Source organism: Perognathus longimembris, chromosome 2 (genome assembly GCF_023159225.1).
Source record: "Perognathus longimembris pacificus isolate PPM17 chromosome 2, ASM2315922v1, whole genome shotgun sequence".
Lineage (NCBI taxonomy): Eukaryota > Metazoa > Chordata > Mammalia > Rodentia > Heteromyidae > Perognathus > Perognathus longimembris.
In genome coordinates, this window is record NC_063162.1 from 67,394,615 (window position 1) to 67,419,949 (window position 25,335).

The 25,335-nt window shown below is 46.8% G+C and overlaps 1 protein-coding gene across 1 annotated transcript; it reads right to left on the minus strand.

Annotated features, from left to right (window-relative positions):
* Positions 1-16,692: 16,692 nt before the first annotated feature.
* Positions 16,693-24,981, minus strand: LOC125344581 (ral guanine nucleotide dissociation stimulator-like). Its single transcript, XM_048337055.1, has 16 exons — positions 24,924-24,981; positions 24,457-24,619; positions 24,223-24,276; positions 23,899-23,958; positions 22,962-23,155; positions 22,479-22,562; positions 21,472-22,391; positions 20,596-20,811; positions 20,235-20,338; positions 19,723-19,783; positions 18,983-19,051; positions 18,484-18,567; positions 17,963-17,995; positions 17,556-17,677; positions 17,269-17,364; positions 16,693-16,933 (listed from the first exon to the last, which is right to left on the minus strand). The coding sequence occupies exons 1-16, from the start codon at positions 24,979-24,981 to the stop codon at positions 16,693-16,695; spliced, it is 2,559 nt and encodes an 852-aa protein (XP_048193012.1).
* Positions 24,982-25,335: the final 354 nt, after the last annotated feature.

A 25,335-nucleotide genomic window follows, 5' to 3' on the forward strand; every position in this document is an offset into this window, starting at 1 on the left:
CTTTTCTTCCTTTTTGGGGGGCCAGACTTGGAACTTGGACTCAGGACCTGAACACTGTCCCTGGCTTCTTTTTGCTCAAGGATAGCAATCTGCCACTTGAGCCATAGCGCCACTTTTGGCCATTTTCTATATTTGTGGTGCTGGGGAATTGAACCCAGACCTTCATGTATACGAGGCAAGCACTCTTGCCACCAGGCCATATTCCCAGCCCCTAACTTTTCATTTTTAAAAATCATTTTGATGGTGCTGAGGATCAAACCCAGGGCTTACTATACATTAGGCCAGTATTCTACCACTGAACTACATCCCCAAACTCTTTTCTGCTATGATCACTGTAGGCTCATAGTCAGTCTTGAAAACAAATACATTCAGCCTTTCAGCTTTATCCTTTTATGCCTTTTCTAGCTTCTCTGAATTTCCACATATGTTTTAGAATCTGTTGATCAATTTCTACAAAAATTCCCCTTAGATTTTGTTGGGGATTGAATTTGGTTCATTTGACATCATCTTTTAGAAGACAGTCTGAGCAATAATAGATTTAAAAATATTTTTATAATTACCTTTCCAATTTTGATACTATAGTTGTATTGACTTTATAAAATGAGTTAGATTCTCATGTATTTTGTTGTTGTTGTTGTTAGTTGTGAGGCTTGAACTCAGGGCCTGGGTGCTGTCCCTGAGCCTCTTTATGCTCAAGGCTAGCATTCTACCACCTGAGCCACAGTGCCACTTCCAGTTTTTGAGTGTTTAATTGGAGATAAGAGCCTCATGGGGACTTTCTGCACAGGCTGGCATTGAGCTACAATCTTCAGACTTCAGCCACCTGAGTAGCTAGGATTACAGGCCTGAGCCCCCAGTGCCCGGCTCATAGGTATTTTGATAAGACTGACACATTGATTGATTTAGAAACTATCCAATGAATAACTATTCTTAACCAGAAACTATCTTAATATTTGGCAGTATAATGACAAAAGAAAACAGTATCTCTGCTTTCCTCTGTGCTTATGGAGGGGATGTATAATAAACAGATATAATATCAGCTAGCCGCAAGGGTATAATGAAAAGCATGAAACAAGAAAAGGAACTAGGGAGGGACTAGAGGCTGTATTTTAGATCTGTTGGATAGGAAAATTCTGGAGAGGAGTGATTTAAGAGGAGGAACTCTGGACTGTGAAGAAGAATGTGTGCTTGTATGTGTGTGTGAAGGAGGGAAAGCAGTTAGAAGATGGGAGAGACAGCCAGGGACATCTTCTGAAGGGTTTGCCTACTGATGGGAGACCATCATGAAGAGTGGCATGATGTCACTGGGGTTTTATGAATTGCTCTGACTATGCATGCTGGGAAGGGTGGGGGAGAAATTGGGTGCAGAAAGGCACATTAGGAGGCTGTGACGACAGTGCAGGAAATCACTGTGTAATGTAGAAATCTGTGACATAGATAGGAAAGCAGCAACAGAACTTGTATAAGAGAATGGAAATTCAAGGTTGGGACAACTGGAATTGTTGGTGCATTCGATGAGGAGCTTGAAAAAAAGAATCTTTGGCACAGTTTTCCTAAGTCCTAGATCAGGTACATCTGGGAGATCTATGGAAAAAAAAAATGTTTCTGGAAGCTCTCCCACATTTATGAGGTTGGAGGCAGTAAGTAGGGGTGTGGGCACCTTCATTGATTCTGGTGGGTTTCAGTTTATACTCATGATAAGATTTGCTTGTCCTGGTTCTCTATAGGTTCCTACTTTGCTTCTATTCCTGAATCAGGCCAACCAGAAGCCACACATGCTACCATATTTATTTATTAGCTTCCACAACCATATAAGATTTATCTTATTCCATGCCACATGGAATCATTATCTTCCTGATAAAAAAAACTTGGCTGATAGAAGTTCATTATGTCTGCTAATCAGCTTTCCACCAGTGTGACAAAAAAAAAAACAACAAAGGAGACAGAGAGGTAGAAATCTATCTACAAGCCAAAACTCACCTGGAAACCACCAGCATATAGGACACAGGGATGGGACAAATACTCTAACCCTCTGACCATCTTGATCTCAAACCATCTGCTTTGTGTTCCTTTGTTTCAGCAGCTCTCTAAACCACAAGAAGGGGCTTGGAAGCAGGCCTCCCACTGCCTGTGGCACATTCTCCTATCTCCTCCACACACCTTACCATCCTGGCACAGTGCCTCCTGTTAATGCCAGGTCCAGAAGCCTAGGACCTTTAGGGATATTGTGACAAGGCATCCTTTTAGCCCCAAGATAAAGCTGCATGGCCCTGAGCAAGTCAGTTCTTTCTGTTTTAGGTTCTCAAAGCTCCAATATAAAACATACAGGCAAAAGTATTGAGGCCCAACGTACAAGATCAATGACTTGTGTGCACTGATAGAAGTCAGTCCCATCTTCTCTGATAGTCTGTTTGTCCTGCTAGAGAACCTACTTTTGTAACCATATTTAGACCACATCTTGAATGAAAATGAGTGTGTCATCTTTTTCCTGTTATCGTATGTAATTATAATGTCAGTATACTCCATGAAAAAATATAGCCAGAGAAATCAGGAGTTCCAAAGTCTAATCTTCATTTCAGAATAGTGGCCCCAGGTTAAATTAAATAATATAACTTATGCCTCTCTGTAAATTATAGTCCAGGCCAATTGTTCTTTTATGCCCAAAGAGAAAAATTGGTTTCAATCAGAAAAAATCTGAAGCAAGCCCAGCGTATTTATAAAACTATTAAGATTCTGCTGGGTGCTGGTGGCTAAAGCATATAATCCTATCTACTCAGGAGATTGATGTCCGAGGATCATGGTTTGAAGCCAGCCTGGGCAGGAAAATCCATGAGACTATCTCCAACTAACCATCAAACTAAACAAAAGAGAAACCTGGAAATGGAGTTGTGGTACAGTGGTACAAGTGGCACAGTGCTTGCCTTGAGAGCAAAAGGCCATGGAAAGCACCCAGGTCCTGAGTTCAAGCCCCATACTGGCAAAAAAGAAAAAAAAAATCAAGATTCTGACTGAATCCTAGACAGTCCCTCTGTTTTTGTTCTCTCAATCTTTCATAAGAAAATTGTTTTCTTCAAAGAATAAATCAGTTTCTGATCACACAGTGAGAGTTGCATGCTTGGGCTTTGGAGGTGTGGAAGGGGGTGGTGGTCACTTTGATATTAAGGCGGATTTTGTATCAGCCAATGTCAACTTGTTCTTGCAGGAAGGACACACATAGACAGAAGCCCACGTCGTTTCCAGGGAAGTCTGACAGGTGCACTCCTGTTACACAGGCTGCTCCTTTGTTTATGAGTTCCTGACCCTACTCTATGGGTCCTGGAGCAATGATTGACTTCTGAGTTATGTTTCCCTCAGCCGTCTGTGTAGCTTCATCGAGATCAGCAGCAGGAGCACAGGCAGGGTGCAGATTGCCACGATGCCCTCCACTTCCCTTTGTAATAAGGAGCGTACACAGTGCCATACCAAAGTGAGTTTATTGACATTCCTTGGAGGTGCATGATGAAGAGAAAGTGGGCCTGAGAATCACGTGACATTTCTCTTGTCGATGTACGCAAAATCAGCCCAGTAAGGTGGGCTTCTCTTGCTATAGACTAGAACAAAGACTTTTTTTTGTTATTTTAACAAAATGTTACAGACATTTTTTTAGGTAATTTGGAAGCTGCAGGAAATAGGCTAATGGAACAATACTTACTCTACACACTACCTCTAGGCACCTTTTTTTTTTTCCTACTAGAACAAAGGGACTACATGTCACTAACAGGAAAAGAACACTTTCTCTTTTAAACCTTGTGAGAATTAGAACTTCCATTCCAGATTTTTATGATTATAGTATTGCAGTAATTTTCATAATGAACACCAAAATACAGAATAATGATAATAAAAAAGCACCACGTTTGTTATGTAAAGTTCTAACTACTTTCATTTGAAAGTGTTTCATCTTGACTGGGAAAACCTTGGTAGCAATTAAGAAAAATTTCTGAATCCGTATTTCAGACACACGGCCTGATACATGAGAGGCTGGTTCACACTGGAACTGTCCTGGAAAACTTGGCTCCTTGGCTTGCCACATTCCTGATGGACATTGTTTAAAGCCTGGGAGAAGATCACATCTCTCCTAATTTTCTCATCACCCAGAAGGTTTTTGTGTATTGTTGTGAAAGAATTCACAATTTCCACCAGTTTATACACATAGGAGGAAGTCATAAAGAATTTATAGATTCACATTGCTGACTCTGCTGATTCAATTTTTATTTAGTAGATTAACATGGTAATATTATAGAATAAAATGGTTGTTGTATTCATGGAATTATTATACCTTATAGTGCTTTGAATGTATTTTTCAAAATTGTGACATAAAATTTCTCTTTATTGTTCTTGTGTTCCAGGCAAGGGTATTGTAATTTTACTAAAAGTAGACTAAAAAGATCTTGTTGTGGGGAGTTGGGCTTATAAGGTGATTACTTTTGTTTATTTATTTATTTACTAGTCCTGAGGCTTGAACTTAGGGCCTGGGTGCTTACAAGGCTAGAGCTCTACCACTTGAGCCACAACTCCACTTCTGGATTTTTGGTGGTTAATTAGAGATCAAAATTTTGGGACTTTTCTGACTGGGCTGGGTTTGAACCAAGATCCTCAGATCTCAGCCTCATGAATAGCTAGTATTATAGGCATGAGCCAGCAACTCCCTGCTGGTGATTATTTTTATAATTCCCTTAATGGAATAAACTCATGTTTTAGTTTCAAAACATCTCCACCTGGTGCTATTAATAGTAAAATTTAGTTCTACATATAGATAAAATGAAATCATATAGAATTAAAAATCAGCTTAACTGTGAAGTAAAAAGGATCCTCTACCACTGGCTTCTTGGCTTTGCTGCCCTTCATCTATGTGAAGCTGAAACAGAATGCTGGGGTTCCATCCCAGGTAACTTTGATGACAGCATCTCCTTATGGCATTTCTACAGGCCTATTGCTCTTTTCTTGGTGAGATCTGTCTAGAGGTGGCTGACAATGAAAATAGGTGGCAAAGCCATTTATGCTCAAATTTCATATCCAGTATAATTCCTATGATAATTTGTTCCTTCTGCATGTGGATAGAATATGAATTAATTTAATTAATGCATTAATATTGATGTAAGTTGTAAAGTTCTCCAGTATACATGCCTACGTTTCTTGTGAGCTGTCTTCCTTTGTAATACCTGACAAATATACAACCAAAGAGGCTGAATGCTTGAACTAGTGGGTATTTATATGTATCGCACCAAATTCTAAAGATGAAAGGTGCCCTGTATTAGACAAACTGTATAAATGTTAGAGTAGGGATATGGTGAAATGATTTGGATAATTCTTAGCATTTCATAAATAAATAAAAACTCTACTGGAATCCATTACTTTTCTGATGTATACTGAATTTTACCTGTCCTTCAAGTTCTATATCCTGTAACTTATATATTCTACCCCATCTTATAAATCTGTTTAGACAATAGCAGAAGAGTAAGTCTCTCTAATGTACCCTCTGCTTGACATCAGCTACTTCATGCCACAAGAATTGCTGGTATTACAAATAATTCCCTCAAGAAAATATTTTATTTGGGAGTGCCAGCAACCTAAACAATGCACTGCCCAGACATAAACTGGTATACTGAGCCACAAAGCATAACATCATCTAAAATTGATTTTAGTCGTACCTTTCTTACCTTTCTTCCTTGCTTTAATAGACTGGAAACACAGGGGATATTGAAATAGTTGGGTATCTCGATTTTCTTTTCCCAGTGAAGAAAAACACTTTCATTTAAGACACATTTCTGACAACATGGATACAAGGTTACAAAAGTAGCCAATGACCATTATGGTTAGGTTTCTCTCAAATGTAATCCAGATATCAGGCTGCTTTGGAAGCCTACAACTGCTTTTCTGAACACAAAACAAAACAACAACAAACCATAGTTTTCTGAGATATCACTTTACTGAATGCTAAAAGAACTTGGATGTTTATTTGGACACACATCAACGTGCCTTTGAGGATGCTATGGGTGAAGGAGAGGTACATATTGCCCTTGATCCCTAACAAGCACCATCGCTCTCTGCAGCTTCTTAGTTAGTATGGTCCCTGGGAACAGTCAGATGGGAAGGAACTTGAGCATTGTGTTTAAAACATAAATAAATAAAGAGAAAAAAGTACAAGGGAAAAAACCAATATCAAAGATAACAAGAAAGTTTGTCTGCAAAGTAAATAAATTTGGCTTTAATACAAATCATGAGATTATCTGTATGTGTGTGTGTGAAAAACTATAGCTAGACTAAACAAAAACAATACATAATTTGAATATTCAAATGAATGCAATATGTCCTTTCCTTTCCTCTGTTGACCACATTCAACACAATGGGGGTTGAAGTCTCATCCTTTGGGTTACAGGAGTCAAGAAAGGTTTCCTTCTTGGACATGTGCACAAGTTTGTGCTTCTGATGTGGTCAGCGCTCCCGATGGGTGCTTCTCCTCCTAGACTTGTCTGAACTTAAGTCCAGCCCCGGGTCCCCACAACCTTTGGGATGCACTGCCTTGTATCAGCAGGACGTGCTTAGCTTGCTGCTGTTAATTGTTGGAAGTGTCATATTTGCACCATATGTCTAGGCTAGTCCACGCTGATAGGACTGATGCCACATAGGAATCATGAGGCAAGTGTAGAAAAATTTCAGTCTTGCCCCTGCTGTCCTTCCGATGGATTGAATGCATGGGGTTGGGTGGGAGTAGAGTGGGAGGAAAACAAAGAGTTGATCAGCTCCTAGGTCTGGAGTTGGTTGTTAGAAATTATTAAAATAAAATGGTGGTTCTGCTCAGAGGATGTGTGTATATAAAAGCTTGGAATGCTTACGGCTTAAAATTTCCCCTACATGATAGAAATGGACGTAAACATTGATTGCCATTTGCTCAGGTGCAGCGTAACTTGCACTCATATTTCATTGTTAGTAATGGAGGTATGTGGAGATATGAACAGACCTTGAGACAGCTCTTAGTTTTTGTTGTTGTTGTTTAAATATTGCATACAGGCTAGCAGTTCATTGGAAACAGAGGAGATAAGTCTGAAGGTTAGCTCTTAGAAGAAGGCAGTTCTTCATGCACAGCTTGTGTCAATCCTGATTTGGTTTGAAAATTAAAAAAAAACAAAACACAACAAAACATCATGGAATACCAAAATCAAAGGAGAGTTGATACAGGGAGAGAGGGGAAAACGGTGATGTCACTGGCTGGGTCTATGTCCGATGGGGCTCCATTCCCTTATTCAAGTCCAAACGTGCTGGTTTCTTCTACAGCTGTTAATAGCTTCTCATACAACATGGAGTATGAGGGATAAGGTGGAAGGTCCAATCGATTGAAGCACGTGTGGGCCCTGAATGGAGGAGAGAAGATCAGTGAGAGTCTTTTGTGAATATTGGTGGTTCTGGATATATCTATGATTTCGAGTGAGTTGGACCATGATTTAGGACAACCACAATACACTGCAAATGACAATGGCTGTCTAGATGTGAATAGGTTAAGGGAATGAAACGAGAAGACATAGAGAGCTGGCATCTTTAAGCCAATATGCAGTAAATAGCAATCACCTCTATGCTATCAGCCTGGATTTACAACTCAAATATGAACTTAGACACAGCCAGCGAAGGATGTAGAAATATTAATTAAATGAATATAAATTCCTGAACAACTACTCAGCTGCTCAACAACATGTATCCATAACCAAAGATATCTAAGACATGACTTCCTTTGTCTATTCCTGCTGCTATAATATTGAGAACCTGGTAATTTACAAATAACAGAATGTCATTTGTGAATTATGGGAGGAAAAGGAGTCCAAGTTCAAGGCGGCAGCAGATTCCGAGTCTGGTGAGGCCTTGCTCCCTGCTTCCACGTTGACACACAGAACAAGGGAAGAGTGGAGCAGCCAGGCACTCTTTCAGCCTCTATCTAAAAGGGCACCAAGCCTGTTCATGAGGGTGGAATGCTACTGATGCAGCTATTTTCCAAAAGTGCCCACTTCTCAATATTACTGTGTTGGCGGTTAGGCTCCAACTTAGGAATTTTAAGGGCACATATGCATTCAAGCTACAGCAATTATTTATATAAGTATTTATTCCAAGGGTATATATATTTTTTAACTAAGGGTCTGGAAAAATATTCTTTGTCCTGCAAAATATTCTTGGTGTTAGATTTTCATTTTCCTTTCCCCCTTCACCATGTTTCCATATGAGGGCACACAGACGGTGGCTCTCAACAGTGGTATGGCCTCTGAGGAGACACTGGCAATGTCTGGAACCATCTTTGGTGTCATTTGGTGGGGGTGCTTTTATGCCTCATTGGCTGAGATCAGGGATGTTCCTATTTATCTTACAATGCACAGGATGGTCCCTACAATACCGAGTTTCTCAGCTCTCATTGTCAATACTGTGAAGGTTGGGAAATCTTTGGTTTGCAGAAAGCAATCTAGCTTTCTTTAATACTTTTAGATGTCCCTACACAATGTACAAATATTCTCATGGGAGAATGATAGCACCTGTCTGTCATTTTTAAGATGCCTACTAAGAGCCATTTTATTTTCCTGTCTTTCCAGCCACCCGGCAGAATAGGTGTGGTCATGGTGTGAACTGTGTCCTCCTCTCAATTCACTCCTAGTGCCTGAGAATGTAATTAGGTTCATGAGATCATATGTGGGAGGGTGTTAATCCAGTATGACTAGTGTCCTTATGAGAAGAGAAAAAGACGACACACACGTGAGGCCACTGGAAGAACACAGTCAGCCACAAGACTTGGAGAGAGGTTTCACAAGAAGTTATCCCCGAGAACATCCTGCTTTCTTACTTTTCAGGTTTCAGAATTTAAAATTTAAATAGATATAGGGATCTCTACTTTCCCTCTTTCCACACATATATATATATATATATCCACACATATGTATACATATGCACATATATATGTATGTATGTATACACACACAGAGTCTCCACTCTGTACTACTTTGTTACGGCAATTCTGGTAAACAGATACACAAACTATGCTGCTATACCGAAGAATTATAGACTACACAATTCATAAACAATAGACATTTATCACATTTCTAGAAGCTGAAAAGTCTAAGATCACATCTAGTGAGAGAGGACTTGCTACACTGCCTTCTTTCCTCCCTTCCCCCCACCCCCAGCCCTGCAGTTCTGAGGCTTGAACTCTGTACCTAGGCACTGTATTTTAGCTGGGACTTTTGTGCTCAAGGATAGCACTCTACCGCTCGAGCCACAGCTCGCCTTCTGGCCTTTTGTGGTTGATTGGAGATAAGTGTCTTACAGACTTTCCTGCCTAGACTGGCTTTGAACCAAGATCCTCAGATCTCAGCTTCTTGAGTAGCTTGGATTACAGGTGTGAGTCACTGGTTCCTGGCTGACCTGCCACATTCTTATATGTTGCAAGGGAGTAAACTGACTCTTTAAACCCTCAATAAGGAGTCTAGTCCTAGCTGGGAGAGCTCTGCCTTATCTCTTAATGCTATGACATTGGCGATTAAGTTCTAATATAGGTGTTTGGGGAACACTTATTAAAATCATAACAAACCCTATGATCTCCTCTGTATGGAGAGGCTGAGGTTCAGAGAGGGTAAGAAAGTTGCCTAGCAAAAAAAGCAGTGCAGGAGGTATCACAATACCAGACTTCAAGCTCTACTACAAGGCCATCATAACAATAACAGCATGGTATTGGTATAAAAACAGATCAGAAGACCAATGGATTAGAATTGAAGACCCAGAAATAAAACCGCACTCTTACAGCCAACTGATATTCGACAAAGGAGCTAAAGACATACAATGGAATAAACATAGCCTCTTCAACTACTGGTGCTGGGAGAACTGGGCAGCCATATGCAGAAAACTCAAAGTAGACCCAAGCCTATCACCATGCACCAAGATCAAGTCAAAATGGATCAAGGACCTCAATATCAGACCTGAATCCTTGAAACTACTGAAGGACAGAATAGGAAAGACGCTAGAACTTATAGGCACAGGAAGGAACTTCCTGAATAGAGTCCCAGGAGCACAATAAATAGGGGAAAGTCTCGACAAATGGGACTACTACAAATTAAAAACTTTCTGCACAGCTATGGTCATAGTCTTTCCTAGTGATGACCACAGGTGGGAAACAGAACCTGTAAGGCATTTTCTTAGCTGGAGCTGATGTAATGTATCCTGGGAAGCTGTGGTTGAATTCAGTAAGCTTTGAAGATATAATTTAATACCAGAAGATACTGCCAGAGAAGCACAAGAACTTTAAACAGTAAGACTACTGATGGCAAAAACAACAACAACAAAAACAGGAGAATAAGATTAGGGGTCTCGGGCTGGGAATATGGCCTAGTGGCAAGAGTGCTTGCCTCATATACATGAAGTCCTGGGTTCAATTCCCCAGCACCACATATATAGAAAATGGCCAGAAGTGGCGCTGTGGCTCAAGTGGCAGAGGGCTAGCCTTGAGCAAAAAGAAGCCAGGGACAGTGCTCAGGCCCTGAGTCCAAGGCCCAGAACTGGCAAAAAAAAAAAATAATAATAATAATAAAAAGTTAGGGGTCTCTATGCAAATCCTTAGAAACCAGATGATGTATATTACACTGTTTCATTTTTCTTTTCATGTAAGACTCTCAGTACTTAAGAGGCCTAGGCAGGAAAATCTTTTTGCGGACAGCTTTAGCTATATAGTAAAACTTGTCTGAAAACTAATAATAACAGCTAGGTGCTCACGCCTGTAATCCTAGCTATTCAGAAGGCTGAGATCTGAGGATCACAGTTCAAAGGCAGCCTAGGCAATAAAGCCCATGAGACTCTTATCTCCAATTAATCACAGAAAGGTGTGAAGTAGGGCTGTGGCCCAAGTGGTAGAGTGATAGCCTTGAGAAAAAGGAGCTCAGGGACAGCTCCCAGGCCCAGACTTCAAGCCCCAGGACTGGCAACCAAACCAAACAAAAATGTAATAATAGGGGCTGGGGATATAGCCTAGTGGCAAGAGTGCCTGCCTCGGATACACGAGGCCCTAGGTTCGATTCCCCAGCACCACATATACAGAAAACGGCCAGAAGCGGCGCTGTGGCTCAAGTGGCAGAGTGCTAGCCTTGAGCGGGAAGAAGCCAGGGACAGTGCTCAGGCCCTGAGTCCAAGGCCCAGGACTGGCCAAAAAAAAAAAAAAAAATGTAATAATAACAGGAAGACAGGCTAATGTCAATGTGGAAACTCTGGGTATTTTATCAACGTAGTTTTTCATACTTGTATTATAACACTGGAGCCTTTCAAAATCAATTGACAGTTTTGTGTCTATAAAGATGAATAGCACTGTTCTGGTAGATAATTCATGAATCATCAGCGAACCATCCAAGGACAAAAAGTGCCATATGGCAGCCTGGTGACAATTGGGGTGATTCTCATATCACTTCCCCACCTGTTTCCTTCTCTAATTGAAAGAAAGCCAGGCTTATGTAGTCAAAACACAGTACCTTTGGAAAATTTTACGTAGGCAAAGCATTAACCAGACTATGCAGGAATATCATGCAGTGGCTATTCAAATTTAGCTTCAGCCTGGTGCCAGTGGCTCACAACTGTAACCCTAGCATCTCAGAAGGCCAAGTTCTGAGAACCTTGGTGTCCAGCCAGCCTGGGCAGGATAAGGTGAGACATCTCCAATTAGCCACTAGAAAAGCTGAGAGTCGAGCTGTGTTTCAAGTGCTAGAGTGCTAGCTTTGAGCAAAAAAGCTAAGAGACAGTGCTTAGGCCCCGAGTTCAAGTCCCAGGACCAGCATACATACCCACAAAAAGAAAACAAAAAGTTTAACTAGATGCTTCAGTTTTCATTGCTTTAATATGGTTCATCGTACATGCATCTAACTTGTAATGATTCACTCATACTTATAATGAGGGAACAAGGATATATAGTGGAGGTGAGCTTCTCAGGGCTTCAGGATGCTAAACGGAGACTGCAGAGCCACAGTATGAATGAGAAAGAGGAGTTGCACAATAAGCACCTGCACCCTCAGCCTTTGCAACCCTTGCCTCCTGAGCCTGACAACTGTGTATTTTCTTGCCAAAGCACTTCAGCTTGTGGCATGGTGGGTGAGCTGGCAGGGGCACAACTTTCTCCTCAGCAAGATGGGGTACCAATGTCCACCTCCCCAGTGTAGGAAAGAGCTCAGGGAAGGCAGGAAGGACTTGGTAGAGACCGTGGTCCCCAGTAGCTGCTCAACCGGTGCCTAGATGAAGACAGCAGTGTTGGCATCCTGGCCTGGTCATGGTCTCCTAATTCAGAAGGCTACATGTTTCCCCCTTTCTTTATTTGTGAACATCTTCAGAATCTTTAGTTTCTACAGATAAAACTAAAAAAGGGAATTCTGCTTCTTATCTCCTATAGCAAACCATTCCAAACAAAAACTAGCAGCTTTATATCCTGTATTAATAGTTTCACATAGGATATTTTGCGAGGGGAAAAGTGTCCTAAGCAAACTCATTTCCTCTCATGTGTAAACTAACATGTGGACTTGAGGAACTCTTTTCTCCTATACCTGGGCTCTGAATCAAAAACAAAGTTTGGCCTGAATATCTGTAACTAAAGAATAGTCATTGGTAGCTAAGGGTCTTGATGGAACTGTTTTAATAAAAATAATTGCAGTGAAGACTATAATGCTATCAGGACAAAGCCATTCTTTTCAGAATCAAAGATTGGTCAGACTTTGTCTTCCTTGTTCCCTTTCAATACTATGAGGTCATTTTAATGTGGACAGTTTGTATCTATAGATACTCAAAACAATGTCTTCAATGAGGATCCAGGCAGGACTTAATCAAATGAGTTATTTTGCTACCATAGCTTATAGGACAGAGGCAGGATGTGTTCTGTGACCAGGTAGCAGGGAGTGCTAATGTAAAGTCAGTCCAGTAGGCAAGATACAGAGAAGCCACATTTTGAGAGGTCAGATTGGGAGTCTATTAAAAAGCTGCTGCCTGCAGGAAGACTCCTGGCACAGACCTGCAGCCCATGAATATACTTAACATTGTTAAAAAAAAAAAACTGAGCCATGACAGCAGAAGAAAGAGCAGAAAAACAATGCCAACAGCCCTGATCAGCCCCAGTGGGTTGCTGAAGTGGGAGGCCATTTTGATCGGGGGAGAGCCAGGAGATGGGACACAGCACAGGAGGCCTGGCTTAATGGCTTCTGAGCTGTCTGACCCCAAGATAGGGTCAGGTCACAGGGCAGGGTCACAGGAAACTGAGAGTCTTCCAAGGCACTGGTTTGCAGGGCCACACCCATCACCTGGGAGGTGGGACTTCTCCTTCTTTCACCATGAAGACAGCACCAGTTAAACCCTATTCCCTATCCATGTGGCCAAGATGGCACCGGGAGATCCAGCATCCTCTTACTTCACTAAGATGCTAGAGATTGAGAGAATTGCAGTTTGATGCCAGCCTTGGCAAATGGCACTGGAGATCTGGCTTTCACACAATCTTAAACACAAATGAGGTCAGGTTAGAGAAATTCTTTCCTCTCCTGCTTCAGGGAATGTTTTCATCCTGTTTGGAAGTTGCACTGACTGTGTGAATCTTCCTCAGCTGTCCATTGAGATGACCCTCTGGGGTTCTCCTTTATCCCATTGGTATGGAAATATGTACTCAATGAATTCCTGTGGAATGTTGAAACTACTGCATTCCCAGGTTAAGAGATGAGGACCTGCTGGATGTTGTTATCCTCTCTTGATCTCCTGCTGGTGTCCCTTTGCCACTGTTCTGTGCACGATTCTAGGACCACAAGCCCTACTTTCCTTCCTTGTCATGGTTGGAGTTTGGTATACTGCGGTTTTGTCCAGAGAAATTCTGCTTTTGTGAAGTCAAAGGAATTGGGAATGGCTCTGAAGGGGCCAGTCTAAAAGCCCAGCTGACTCCATTTTGACCCCAACCTAGAATGAACTCAGAGTCACCCTGGCTGATGTAGTTTTGCTCGAATTGAGCACAAACCAGAACATCAAGAGTGTGGAACTGCCCCAAAAGGGAGCGGCAATCATTTCCAGACACCTGGGCTGGCTCCTGGCAGCAAAGTCACAATAGGTGATTTAAAAAATAATTAACGACCAACTAGGTAACAGCAACAGTGCCATGGTGAAGTTCTCCTAGTATGATTGTGATCAAAGGTCAGGCATAGCCCTGTGGTTTGTGGTTTTTCCCTATAAAGTTAGCCTGTAAGATTGAGTCAGGGTGCTCCTGTTCAGGAGTAGTCCTGGCCGGTCAGTTCTTTCTTGATGCTTGGTGCAAAATAAAGCTCTACTTAACTTTTGCATCTTATCAGACTCATTCCTTTGTTTATGGACTTAACAATTCTTGCTCCGGCTTTCTTTTTTTTTAAATTTAATTCCTGATTTTATTATTGTTGTTTTGGTCAGTGCTGGGGCTTGGACTCAGGACCTAAGCACTGTCCCTGGCTTCTTTTTACTCAAGGCTAGCCCTCTTATCACTTGAGCCACAGTGCCACTTCTGGCTTTTTCTGTGTATATTGTGCTGAGGAATTGAATCCAGGGCTTCATGCATGCTAGGCGAGCACTCTATCACTAAGCCACATTCCCAAGCCCCCCTGCTCCCTCTTGAAACTGTTTAGAACAATGATTAGAACTCCTCTTCCTATAATTGGCATGTGTCAATGAGGGCAACGATGCCTTCACTTTTTAGGTCAGAAGGCTCTACACTGTTTGTTTCACTGAGGTGATACAGAATATTTCCTAATAGTGTTATGTTACACAGGGATTCAACCAGGGGAAACAGAGAAGCCACATCTTCAAAGGTTGAATTGGGAATCTTTATTAGAAAGTTGGTGACTGCGGGTAGATTCCTTTCCCAAAGACCTACAGCCCTGAATGCAGTTAGCACAAGGCAGAAACCACATAACCAGCACGAGAAAAGTGTTATACATAAGCAAAGCAAACACTGGGTAAATAAGACAGAATGGGGAAAGAAAAACTCAACAGGTTTTTGTAAACTGGTGAGGATACAGCACTTACAGAATGCTAGGCTGCACGCAGGTGGCCAATAGAGTTACAGTCTATCTCATAGTATGTTTGGACCAACCTATCATTCTAGTTAGAATTGCCTCATGGATTTGACATCAGGTGGATATGCCCACTCATGGGAGGGCACAGGTTCCCTTGAACCTCCCAGGCCTCAGATGGTCAATTTACATAATTTATCATAATTAAGGGGAACTTCCCTGGATAGGGTGAAGGAGATATTAGTGAAGATGTGTTGGGCTCTGGCTATACCTTTAAGGGGCAGTCCGGTCCAGAGACCTGCCTCTTCTCCTGCCCTGAGGCTTCATGGCTGTTAACCACTCCTAACTTCCCCACCGCCCCCCCCCACTCCCCTCTGGAACTGGAAAGGTGGCCCAAACCAGCCCCACCTCCCAACTGGCTTGGAGCACATAGATATCATAATGGTGCTGAGTGGAGCCCAAGGAGGCGGTTCTGTGAGCTGTGATCTCCACCTCTGAGGGAAGCTCCATGACATCACTGTGATTAGCGACAGGCTAATCTGAGCTAGGGACTCCAGGTCCCTCCCTTTCCTGCCTCCATTACTGTTATATAAACCCCTCCGCTGAGTTAACCCCGTGGAAGTTCCAGCTTACCCCGAAACGCCCACCTGACTCCCGAGTTGTTCTTTAAGTGTGTGAGGGGAGGAGGGGCGTCTCGCGACTACACACCACCAAGGTTTGCACATTGGGCTGCACTCCAGCTTTCTGCCCAGAAGGACGGGGCGGAACACGCGCGAGGGTGAAAGGGGTCCCAACAAAGATAGAGTTGGCTTCTGCTCTAATCTGAGCTGGAGTCAATCTGAAACCCCTCCGCAGTCAATGATGGTGCTGGCCACATCTGACCTCCCTATTACAATCATGACACATCTGCAATCCAAAAAATGTCCTCCATCACCTCTAGAGTTCTCAGAAAGTCATCATCAGCTACTAGCTTCTATTAAGATATCAAGATTAGGTTACGTAGATCCAGTATCCATATTTCGATAGGACCGTTCCAGTTATGCTTTTGTGAGCCGCGGTAGATTGTATCTTCGAAGAATTATTTTATCTCGATGAAATCCCAAGGAAGGAGAATTTGAAACTTAATAACTTATCAGAGAAGCCATGTTCTGAGAGACCGAATTTTGGTGTCCTTATTGAAAGGCCTGGGAAGGCATAGGAGACTCCTGTCTCAAAGACCAGCAGCCTGAAACAGCTTGCACCAAGCTTTTAAAGACAAAGCTACTTGTTGGGTGGAGAACAAGCCTTGCCGAAACAGAGCACAAGGGGTGGGGGACCTGTTCTTCCATACTCTGCAAGACATGACCTCAAAGCCTGAGAAGATATCATCTTAGAATTGGATATGTTTGAGTCTCTACCATTAACTTAAAACCTACAAAACCTTGCTCTCATAGAAAAATGGTTTAAATGGACTAGGTGTGTTTTAACTCAACATTTTAATCTAAATCACCCACCCACCCACCCACCCTCCTTTATTGGTAAACCATGACATTTGAGGCTTTGCGCTTCACACACTGTGTTTGCCAGGATGCACTGGAAGTTGGTATTTTCTTCTGTTCAAATCTACACCAATGAGTGTATGCAGGCATCTGGGGTGAAGAGATGCAGCTTAGGTTATCTCCTCCTGGCCAACTCTCCTGAAGGTCTGGGGGCTCAGGAGTGGCAAGATTCCATCGTATTCTTGAAGTATCTTTGACCTGTAGATGTTTGGGGCAGACTGGTACAAACGATAGCAGTGGCAGCAAGGACGGGGTGAGTAACCCAGCTGCACGGTGGGTGGAGCGCTGCTAGTCCCACTGCGGAGCCGGTCACTTGTCTTCAACTGGGAGCTGCCATCTCTGCTGAGCTGTCTGGTAGGAGCCTGGAGACTGAACGGAGAGGCTGTCTTAATTCCAGGGACTCCCTGAGCACACATGGCTGCCCCAGACCCCACTGCGCTCCCACCCCCATGCCTGAGGTAGCCTTCGTTATTCGGCTCCCTTCCAAGTAGCCCATCTGCCCAGTGCTCTGAGGGCCACCATGTGAGCCCAATGAAGAAAGTGAGCTGGGCAGAGCTCAGGACACACAGCCTAAGCACAAGGTGGCTGTGTGGAAGTAGGTGGGATGCCGGGGCCAGTTTCTCAGGTTCGCTATGCCACCATGCAGACCCTTGTGATTCCCTTGCCCAGTGGGCCCAGGCACTCACTGTCTTGAGGGCTTCCTCATGAGAGGACTCCACCTGGGGTTCCTGTCCAGGAAGCCTGCCCTGACGGGAGGCTCCAGCTCCATAGACAGCTTGGCACTAAGACAGGAAGTGGCTGTGAGGATAGCAGGCTCCACACTGGGGCTCCCTCCCAGGAAGCCTGGGGACTCAGGAGCCCCTGCACCCTGCCTTCCATGGGCCCCAGTGCGATGCTGCCTCAGGATACAGGCTGTCAAGGTTGGTTCTGGACATCCCCATGTTTGCTGCCCCCAGGATCCGCTGCAGCTCACCATTCAGTTTCACTGAGGCGTTTCAGATTGGTGAACCATGACACAAAGTTCACCTCAGGAACCACATGGAGCTCGTGACACGTGCCCTGCAGTTCCTTGATGAGGGACATCACCTTGAACTCCTGGTTGAGAGAAAGGCCAGGAAAGTGATGGGCGTAGACCAGAGCAGGGTAGGCCTACCCTGGGGTCTTTACCTGGGCTTACTCTCCTCTCTCTGTCTCACACTCAGTGTTCTCCTCATTTTTCTGCCAGGATGCAGTGCCCACCCCCAGGAAGCTGTCCTAGATGCCCCCTTAGGACCCCATGTCCTATCCTCTGTACCAAATGTGGCCATCTTCAGAGGCAAGGAAGGACCTCAGGGGCCTGCACAGCTTGCCTCCCTGTGGTGGAAGGCTTCATCTTCTCACCTCTCGTCTTTGTTTCATGGATATCCAAGTGCCCTGAAAATCAAAGAGCCAATGTGTTTGGAAAATGGGGCTTCCACATTGAAGGCAGCCTGGTCACTTTGTGCCCCCAATTCAGGCCGGCAGAGGGCAGCATGGGTCCACACCTGGACCAGGGTTGCTCTCAGTCTAGGGCAAGGAGTCCCTGGGGTCTCAGGACAGGGATCTGACTGCTCAACTGTCTCTGGACATTGCGTTCACCCAGGCTTCCAGTGACAAGGCCACGCTAAAACCATAGGCTTTGTCACCTTAAAGACCTGGTGTCACATTCTCACCCTCCCTTACCACCCACTGAGAAATGTCCCCAAGTCATCAGCAACATTGGGGTGTGGAAGCTTGGGGAATCAGCAGGGGGGATGGCTGTGGTGCTTGGCACCCTGGGGCTGGGGAGGACTGGGTCTCTTGCTGGAGGTCAAAGGGTCAAGGTCAGCAAGACACTCCTTTCCCCAATGTGATTTCCCAGCCCGAGCCCCCTGCTCACTCACATTCTTGGAATCCTTGTCTTTTTGCAGTGAGGCCAGGTGTGTGAGGATGGTGCCCAGGTGAGGGACCGTGCCCTCGGGATAGTCCTGTGGCAGTGGGTGGAGAAAGATCAGAAGGGTCCTCTTAGGCTCCTCCCTGGCCTCCCCACATTTACCCCATCCCCATGGAGCCAGCCACCAGGAAGATCTTGTGATACACAAGCTCATTCCCCCAATGATCCACCCTTCAAGCCCAACCCAAGGCCTCAGCCCTGCATGTGGGAATCACTCTGGGTCTGTTTCATTCCTGGGCTGGCCCTTGACAGATGTGCAAGCTGTGTAGCCCAGCCCATCACCTGCCACTGGGGTGGCTGCAGCTCCACATGTTGACTCTGGCAACATGCCAAGTGGACGGAGGCCAGGTGTGATGGGGAATTCAGGGAGTGGGCCAACAGGTTGGCTGGGCTGTGGGAGTCCCCTCCACTCCTCCTCGAAGTGTCTGGCCTCAGGCATATACACTCACCAGTTCCTTCGGTTTCCTCTGGCTTCTCCTGAGTTTCTTCCAAATGGCCATATATTTGGATGGTCGCCCCTGGCAGGATTTCACATGCAGTTAGAAGACACTTATCCTCTCACCATCCAACCCTCCAGAGTCCCCACTTGCCATGTGTTGGGACAGCCACAGCCTGGTCTCTAGTATCTCAGGCTCCTGGTAGCCATCAGGACTCTTTCCTTGGGAAGGTCAGAGATTCGACCAAGGCCTGTCTACACTGTGGTAGTGGACATTTGGATCCCCAAAAAGATTTCCCTCCGGCTGCCTGGTCCCGAGGACTCCCCACCCCTCCATCCCAACCCCATGTTCCTGGCAAGGCCTCTGTCCTGGGATGTGGATCCCACATAGAATTAGAGCAAGGCATGATTGGCTGGGTATAGAGAGGCTAGCCTCTTCATAGGCCACCCAGTAGGAGGAAGTTTGATAGGAAATCCCAGCAGGATGCTGGAGATCTCCAATCCTGACAGTTGCTCCACCTTCAGACACCCAAGTTGGCTCCTCTTACACTCATTCACTGTGTTGCCAGGGTTGGCCTTTTGCTCCCCTTACAATATACCCCATACCCAAGCATAGAATAGATGCTTCTGGTTTCTTAGGAGTCATACAGAATTCATACATGATTCCCACTACAATTTGGGAAAGGGAATCAATGGGGAGAGAAGTCTTGCCCTTCCTCCCCTGGACAAAACTTATTCCAGGGCTCACGGCACCTTGTAAATTGTCTCCTTGGAGAACATCCTCTTCAGCTCCTTGAAGACCGCGAGACTGTCCCTGGAGGATGGGCAGAGACAAGGTAAAGGTGGGAGAAGGAGGGAGAGGAGGAGTGTGAATGGATTTCCTTTTTGAGGACAGACTTTATCCTAATGGGAGAGGAACTTTGGGTGTGGCTCTTGCGGGGCCCTTAGGGCCCATGGTCTGGAGCAAAGCCTTGTGGGAGAACCCACTGCCACCGCCCCCCTGCAAATTCCAGAGTGTCTTTGCTTGCAGAACCCTGTACAGACTGGTGTGGCTACAGTGTCTACAAAGGACAAAGTCCACTGTGGCCTTGTGCCATATGTGACAGAAAAGGAAGCCGAGTCTAGCAGGCAAGTCCTGGGCCAGGCCCCACGGTGTCTGAGTTGTGCAGAGTTGCAGTGCCTGTGCAGGATATTGCCATGGGGCTCCCAGAGGAGGGCTGCTAGGCTGAGGAACCAACACTTGCCCAGGAGAAAGGCACACCCACCTGGACACAGCTCTCCACGTCCTCTTCAGGCCTTGGAGAGGGCTGCTCTGCAGAGCAGAGAGTACTGCGAAGAGGGAGCAGACATTCCTCAGCAGATGGCACTCCTAGGGATGAGGAATGTGTGAGGTGAGCTGTGGAGCTAGCTCCCGTGCTCCTGCTTGGGCCCTAGGGCTGGGCCTTGTCACTGGGCTGAAGGGTGTGGTGCTTGGGGGAGATGGCAGAGCAGGGTTGCAAAGAGCCCAGGCCAGGGCAGAGCATGGGCAGGGCTTCAGGCCTCAGGCAGGGGGCTGTGAGTGAGCAGCAGCCTCATGGCATGGGTGGGAGAGGGAAGAAGGGTGCCTGGGCCCCGGCTGCAGCATACCAAGGCCACCTCTATCCAGTGTTCCACCACCTCAGCCCTCTCTGCAGCCTGCACACTGTGGTCCCCCAGACAGGTGGTAATGACACAGCTGGCCACCTGGTCGCAGTGCTTCAGTATGGCAAGCACAGTGGGTGCCAGGTGCTCCTGTCTCTCATCGTTGGGGTCTGCTCGTACGTAGTGCAGGCAGTGGTAAGGCTTGAGCTTCTTGAAGAGCTCCTGGACAGAGGAAGTGAGTGGTCAGTGAGAGTCTGCCCTGAGGCACCCAAAGCCCCTGGCTGGGCAGGGAGGCAGAGCTAGGGACTGGGGCTCAGGAAGCTGAGGAGTGTGTCTAGGGTTTCAGGAATCTCCAGGGTCTGCTTCTGGATCATTGAGAGCCCCGGGAATGTGGGTGAACCTAATGAAAGCATGGGGACACAGGAAGGAGGTCACCCTTTTACTAAGGTGATTTCTTTCTGCCAACCTCAGGTGCCTTGGCCTGCACGCCCCAGGCAGGGCCTGATTTGACTTTCCCCATGCACCTCCCTTCTGTCTCCAGTCCCCTGGCATTTGGGCTCCAACCTCAGGCTGATCCTGTGTGTGTGCCAAGAGATGTCTAGAGTCATCAGGACCCTAGTGTGGGCAAAGGGTGCAAAGGCCAGGGGAAAGACAAATGGGACTAGGGTCCTGCCTGCTCCTCCATGTCAATCCTGGAGCCTTTTGGATCCATGTGGACCCTGTGGCTCCCAAGGGCCCTGTGGAAGTGGAGATGGCTTGACTGGGATTGGCAACCGTCAAGCTGGGATATGGAGGAGAAATCTCCTGGGCAGGGAAATGATGTGTTTGGGCAGTAGAGGTGGAAAGGAAAGACTGCAGGCCCACACCTGCCTAGCTCCTCACCACTGCCATGAGGGAGAACTGCTCTGCCTTCAGCTCAGGCAGCCACTCCAGCACGTGTGCTCGGGTCAGGTCATTTTCAAAATCCTTCATGGAAATCTGCGACGGCTCCCTGGAAGAAACCTGAAAATCCTCCAGGTCCAGGAACTCCCTGGGAGCTGGCTCTACTTCAGCAGGCATGTCTGCCTCTCGAGCTGGACGTGGAGCGGGCTCTGGCTCTGCAGCACAGAGCAGAGCAGGATGGGTCTCATCAGCCACTGGCAGATCGTGCTGTGCATCCATGGCACCAGCTGCATCCGAGTCACCTCCTGAATCTGTGGCATCCATGTCTAGGTGTGCAGTTGGGACGGCTGCCACATCCAGGGTGGTGGGTAGAGGCTCTCGTGCAGATGGCTCTGGTTCCTCATCAGGAGGAGGAAGGCAGGCGGCCTCTCCAGCAAGCGAGCAAGACTCCTCTTGCTCCACACAAGGACCCAGAGCAGAGTCCAGTCTTCCATCGCCTGGGTCCTCTAGCTCTGGCCCTGTGTTATATGATGCAATCGCCTGGGGAGCCTCTGGCTGAACGGCACATGCTTCCAGTGCTGGAGCGCATGTTGCAATTGGTTCAGCCTTGCCCTGAGGTGGCTGGTACTTTGGAGTGGACACTGACATGGCCTCTCCTTCTGCATGGCCTGGGTCCTCTAGCTCTGGCCCTGTGTTATATGATGTAATGGCCTGGGGAACCACTGGCTGAACGGCACATGCTTCCAGTGCTGGAGTGCATGTTGCAATTGGTTCAGCCTTGCCCTGAGGTGGCTGGAACTCTGGAGGGAACACTGACATGGTCTCTCCTCCTGCATGGCCTGCTGCTTGGATTCCTGGCGCTGAAGTTGTTGGTGCCACTGGGCTAGGTGACCCAGGCACAGAGCTGCATGTCACCCCTCCTAAATCAGATAGAGGAGCTGAGTCTTGGAGTTTAAGCTCCAGACTTGGTGCTGGGGAAGGGGAAAGGCTGTGGGTCATGGACTGACCTGCAGATGGCTCCATCAAAGATGGTGCAGGGGAGCCAGAATATCCATCTCCCAGTGGCTCATGCTGGAGCTCCACAGCATGTCCTGGGGCTGAGGGGGGTTCTGAGGCTGTACTCAGTTCTAGATATGACTGAGATGGGAGGATTGCTTCCATGCTGGGTGTTGGAGCCAGTGCTTCAGGTGCCCATTCTTGTGCACTTATATTGTCTGCAAGCATTGGGACTGTAGGCACAGCTGCAAGAAAAGATCCACTCCAGGACCGCCTTCCCCTCAGTCTTTCCTAATGCCAGAAGACCCTTGCCTCCCTGACAAGCACCAGTGCCTCCGTTCCACCCCAGGGAGCCTTGCCAGGCTTCCTTCAAGGCCTCTGGATTCCCTGGCTTTCTCTCTCTCTCCTGGGCCCATGGTAGGCCTGAGCTTTCTTCAAGTGGACAGAACTCAGAATCTCACAGCGGTTGTCTCCTGTCCAGCCCATGTACTCACCCTCCAGCTCAGGCTGCTTGGCATGCATGTGCTCCAGCTGGGTGAGCAGACGGCGGGCCTGACGCTCCTCCAGGGACCCGGGCATATTGTGGTGTAGGTACTGGACTAGCTGATTTAAGCAAGTCGCATCCTGTGCTTGAAGAAAGTCTTCTGGGTATTCCTTCATCCAGGAACCCAGGATGAATGAGAAGGCTCTAGTTGCAGGGTGGGAGGGGGGAACAGCAGAGTCACAGGCTGGACCTCTCCTCTCAGATCCCCTCAAGCACATGGGTGGGAGCTTTGCTCCTGAGCCTGCTCATGTCCATAACCCAGGGCAGGCCTGCTGACCTGGCTGGGTTCCAGGCAACCTCTACAGGAGGGTGAGACTAGACTTAGATCACAGGTGTGAGCACCACTCTCCCCTTCACCAAAGCCCCACACCCACCTCCATGTGTCCCTGGGTGCCCTTCCCAAAAGGTCAACTCTGGGCTGGGTGGTCCTGTTTCTTGGTACCCCCAGAACCCTGCACGTCCTCACTGAGGCACTTCCAGTATGCTTCATGAAGTCCTTGAGCCTTGTGTGAACTGTCTCTGTCTGACTCTTGATACAAGTAACACATCCTGACCCTTGAGCGCTCACTGAGCCCCAGGAAACCTACTGAATGCCCACGATGAAGCAGGGTGTGCCTCCCCCTTCTGTGTAGCCCTGATGTTTGCCAGGGCAGGCAAATGTGCCTGGGCTGTCCCGGTGCCAGAGGCTTCTCCCACTCTCCTCTGGCACAGAGGATCACAAACCTAGCTCCTTGTGTGGACACATTTCTGCCTGGAATCAAGCCCTCCTCCAGGAATCTCAAGTCAAGTGGGTGCCATTTGCCTTTGCCCAAGCCTCCCCAAGGCCGGCTCTCCAATGTACCCGCCCTGAAGACAGATGGTCTCCATCTTCTCCCAAGCCCACTCACTGTTGAAGCTGCTCCTGCGCTCCTGCCTCCTCATCGTGACGATCAGCAAAAGAGCCATATCTAGGGGACACCACGACATGTCACTTGCACTGTGTCTGCTGGTGACATCTACACTTCCTGGTGGTCCCTCTGAGCATTGGATGGAGCTCAGGATGACAAGAATCTCCCTGTTCTTTCCACTGAGTGGGGCCAAGGGTCTGCAAATGCATCCCCACACTAGACCGTGAACCCACTAGCTTCCTTCCACCTAGCTCAATGGGTGCAGGGTCTCTTCGGTGTCCCCATTGGGCTTCCCAGTGTGGTTTAGTTAGGTCAGGAACTGACCTCTCTTCATGAGAGAGGGGGTAACTCCCAGCAACACCCACAGTACTGGCTACCCTGGTGTGTAAGGCCAAAAGTGGGAAAGGCATGTTGAGGGCCCATCCCACTGCTCCAGCCTCAGGCAGTCTGGATGTTGGTCTTAGCATGCTAGGTCCTAGGATGCAAGTGGATTCACACTGGTACAGCCCATGCCGAGCCCTAGCCCCTGGGCCCGTCCGAGTCAGACCTGGCACATACCGATTGAACAGTAGGCTCAGTACTTGGTGGGGGGTTGAAAAAGTCCGGTAGGTCCCCAGAAATACGGGGATAAAGGAGGCATCGCCAAAGAGCAAGGAAGGCACCAAATGGTCGACTAACTTCTCCAACTTGCCTCCTGGAATATATCCTGCTTTGCAGGGATCTGAAAGGGTTGGGGCTAAAATCCGCCCATACTAGGGTGAAGAAAGGAGAAATAGATGAAACATGGAAACAACAGCACATTGGGCAAAGGCTCATGGCCATACAATGAAAACAGCCTGAGGCGTACATCTGCATGTACACATAGGTAAGCTCAGTCACACTCACACACACACACACACACACGTACACACCCATGTATCCACAGCCCCCACATAAATGGAAACACACAGGGGGTCTGAGGCTGCCAGAGAGTAGTAGGTGAGTGGAGTACCCCTCTTTCCTCTCCTCGGGCTCCCTAGATTCACCTGTGGCATGCATGGTGGATTTCTGCACAGACGACTGGGACAAGGGATGACCCAGCATCGGCGAATTATATCAAATTCTTCATTTGGATTCGATCTGCGAAATACTGGGCAGCAGCAGGAAAACATGTTGCTGCCCCCAGTTTTCCTACAACAGAACTGACACAGCAGCATAGAATTGTGGGCTCTGCCTTGCCCATTGTGACATCACCTTTGGATTTGGTGTCATCACTGGAAGTCCCTCCCTTTGAGCCTCAGTCTCAATGGACCTCCTCAAAGGTCCACTGTGTGCTGTCTGGGCCCTCTGGTAGGTCAGCAGCAAGACCAGAAGGTCACACACCTCCACACACCTCCCCACTGTCTTCTGTCCATGGTTTGGGGGACACACTGACTTGGGTTGAGACTCAGTCACTTC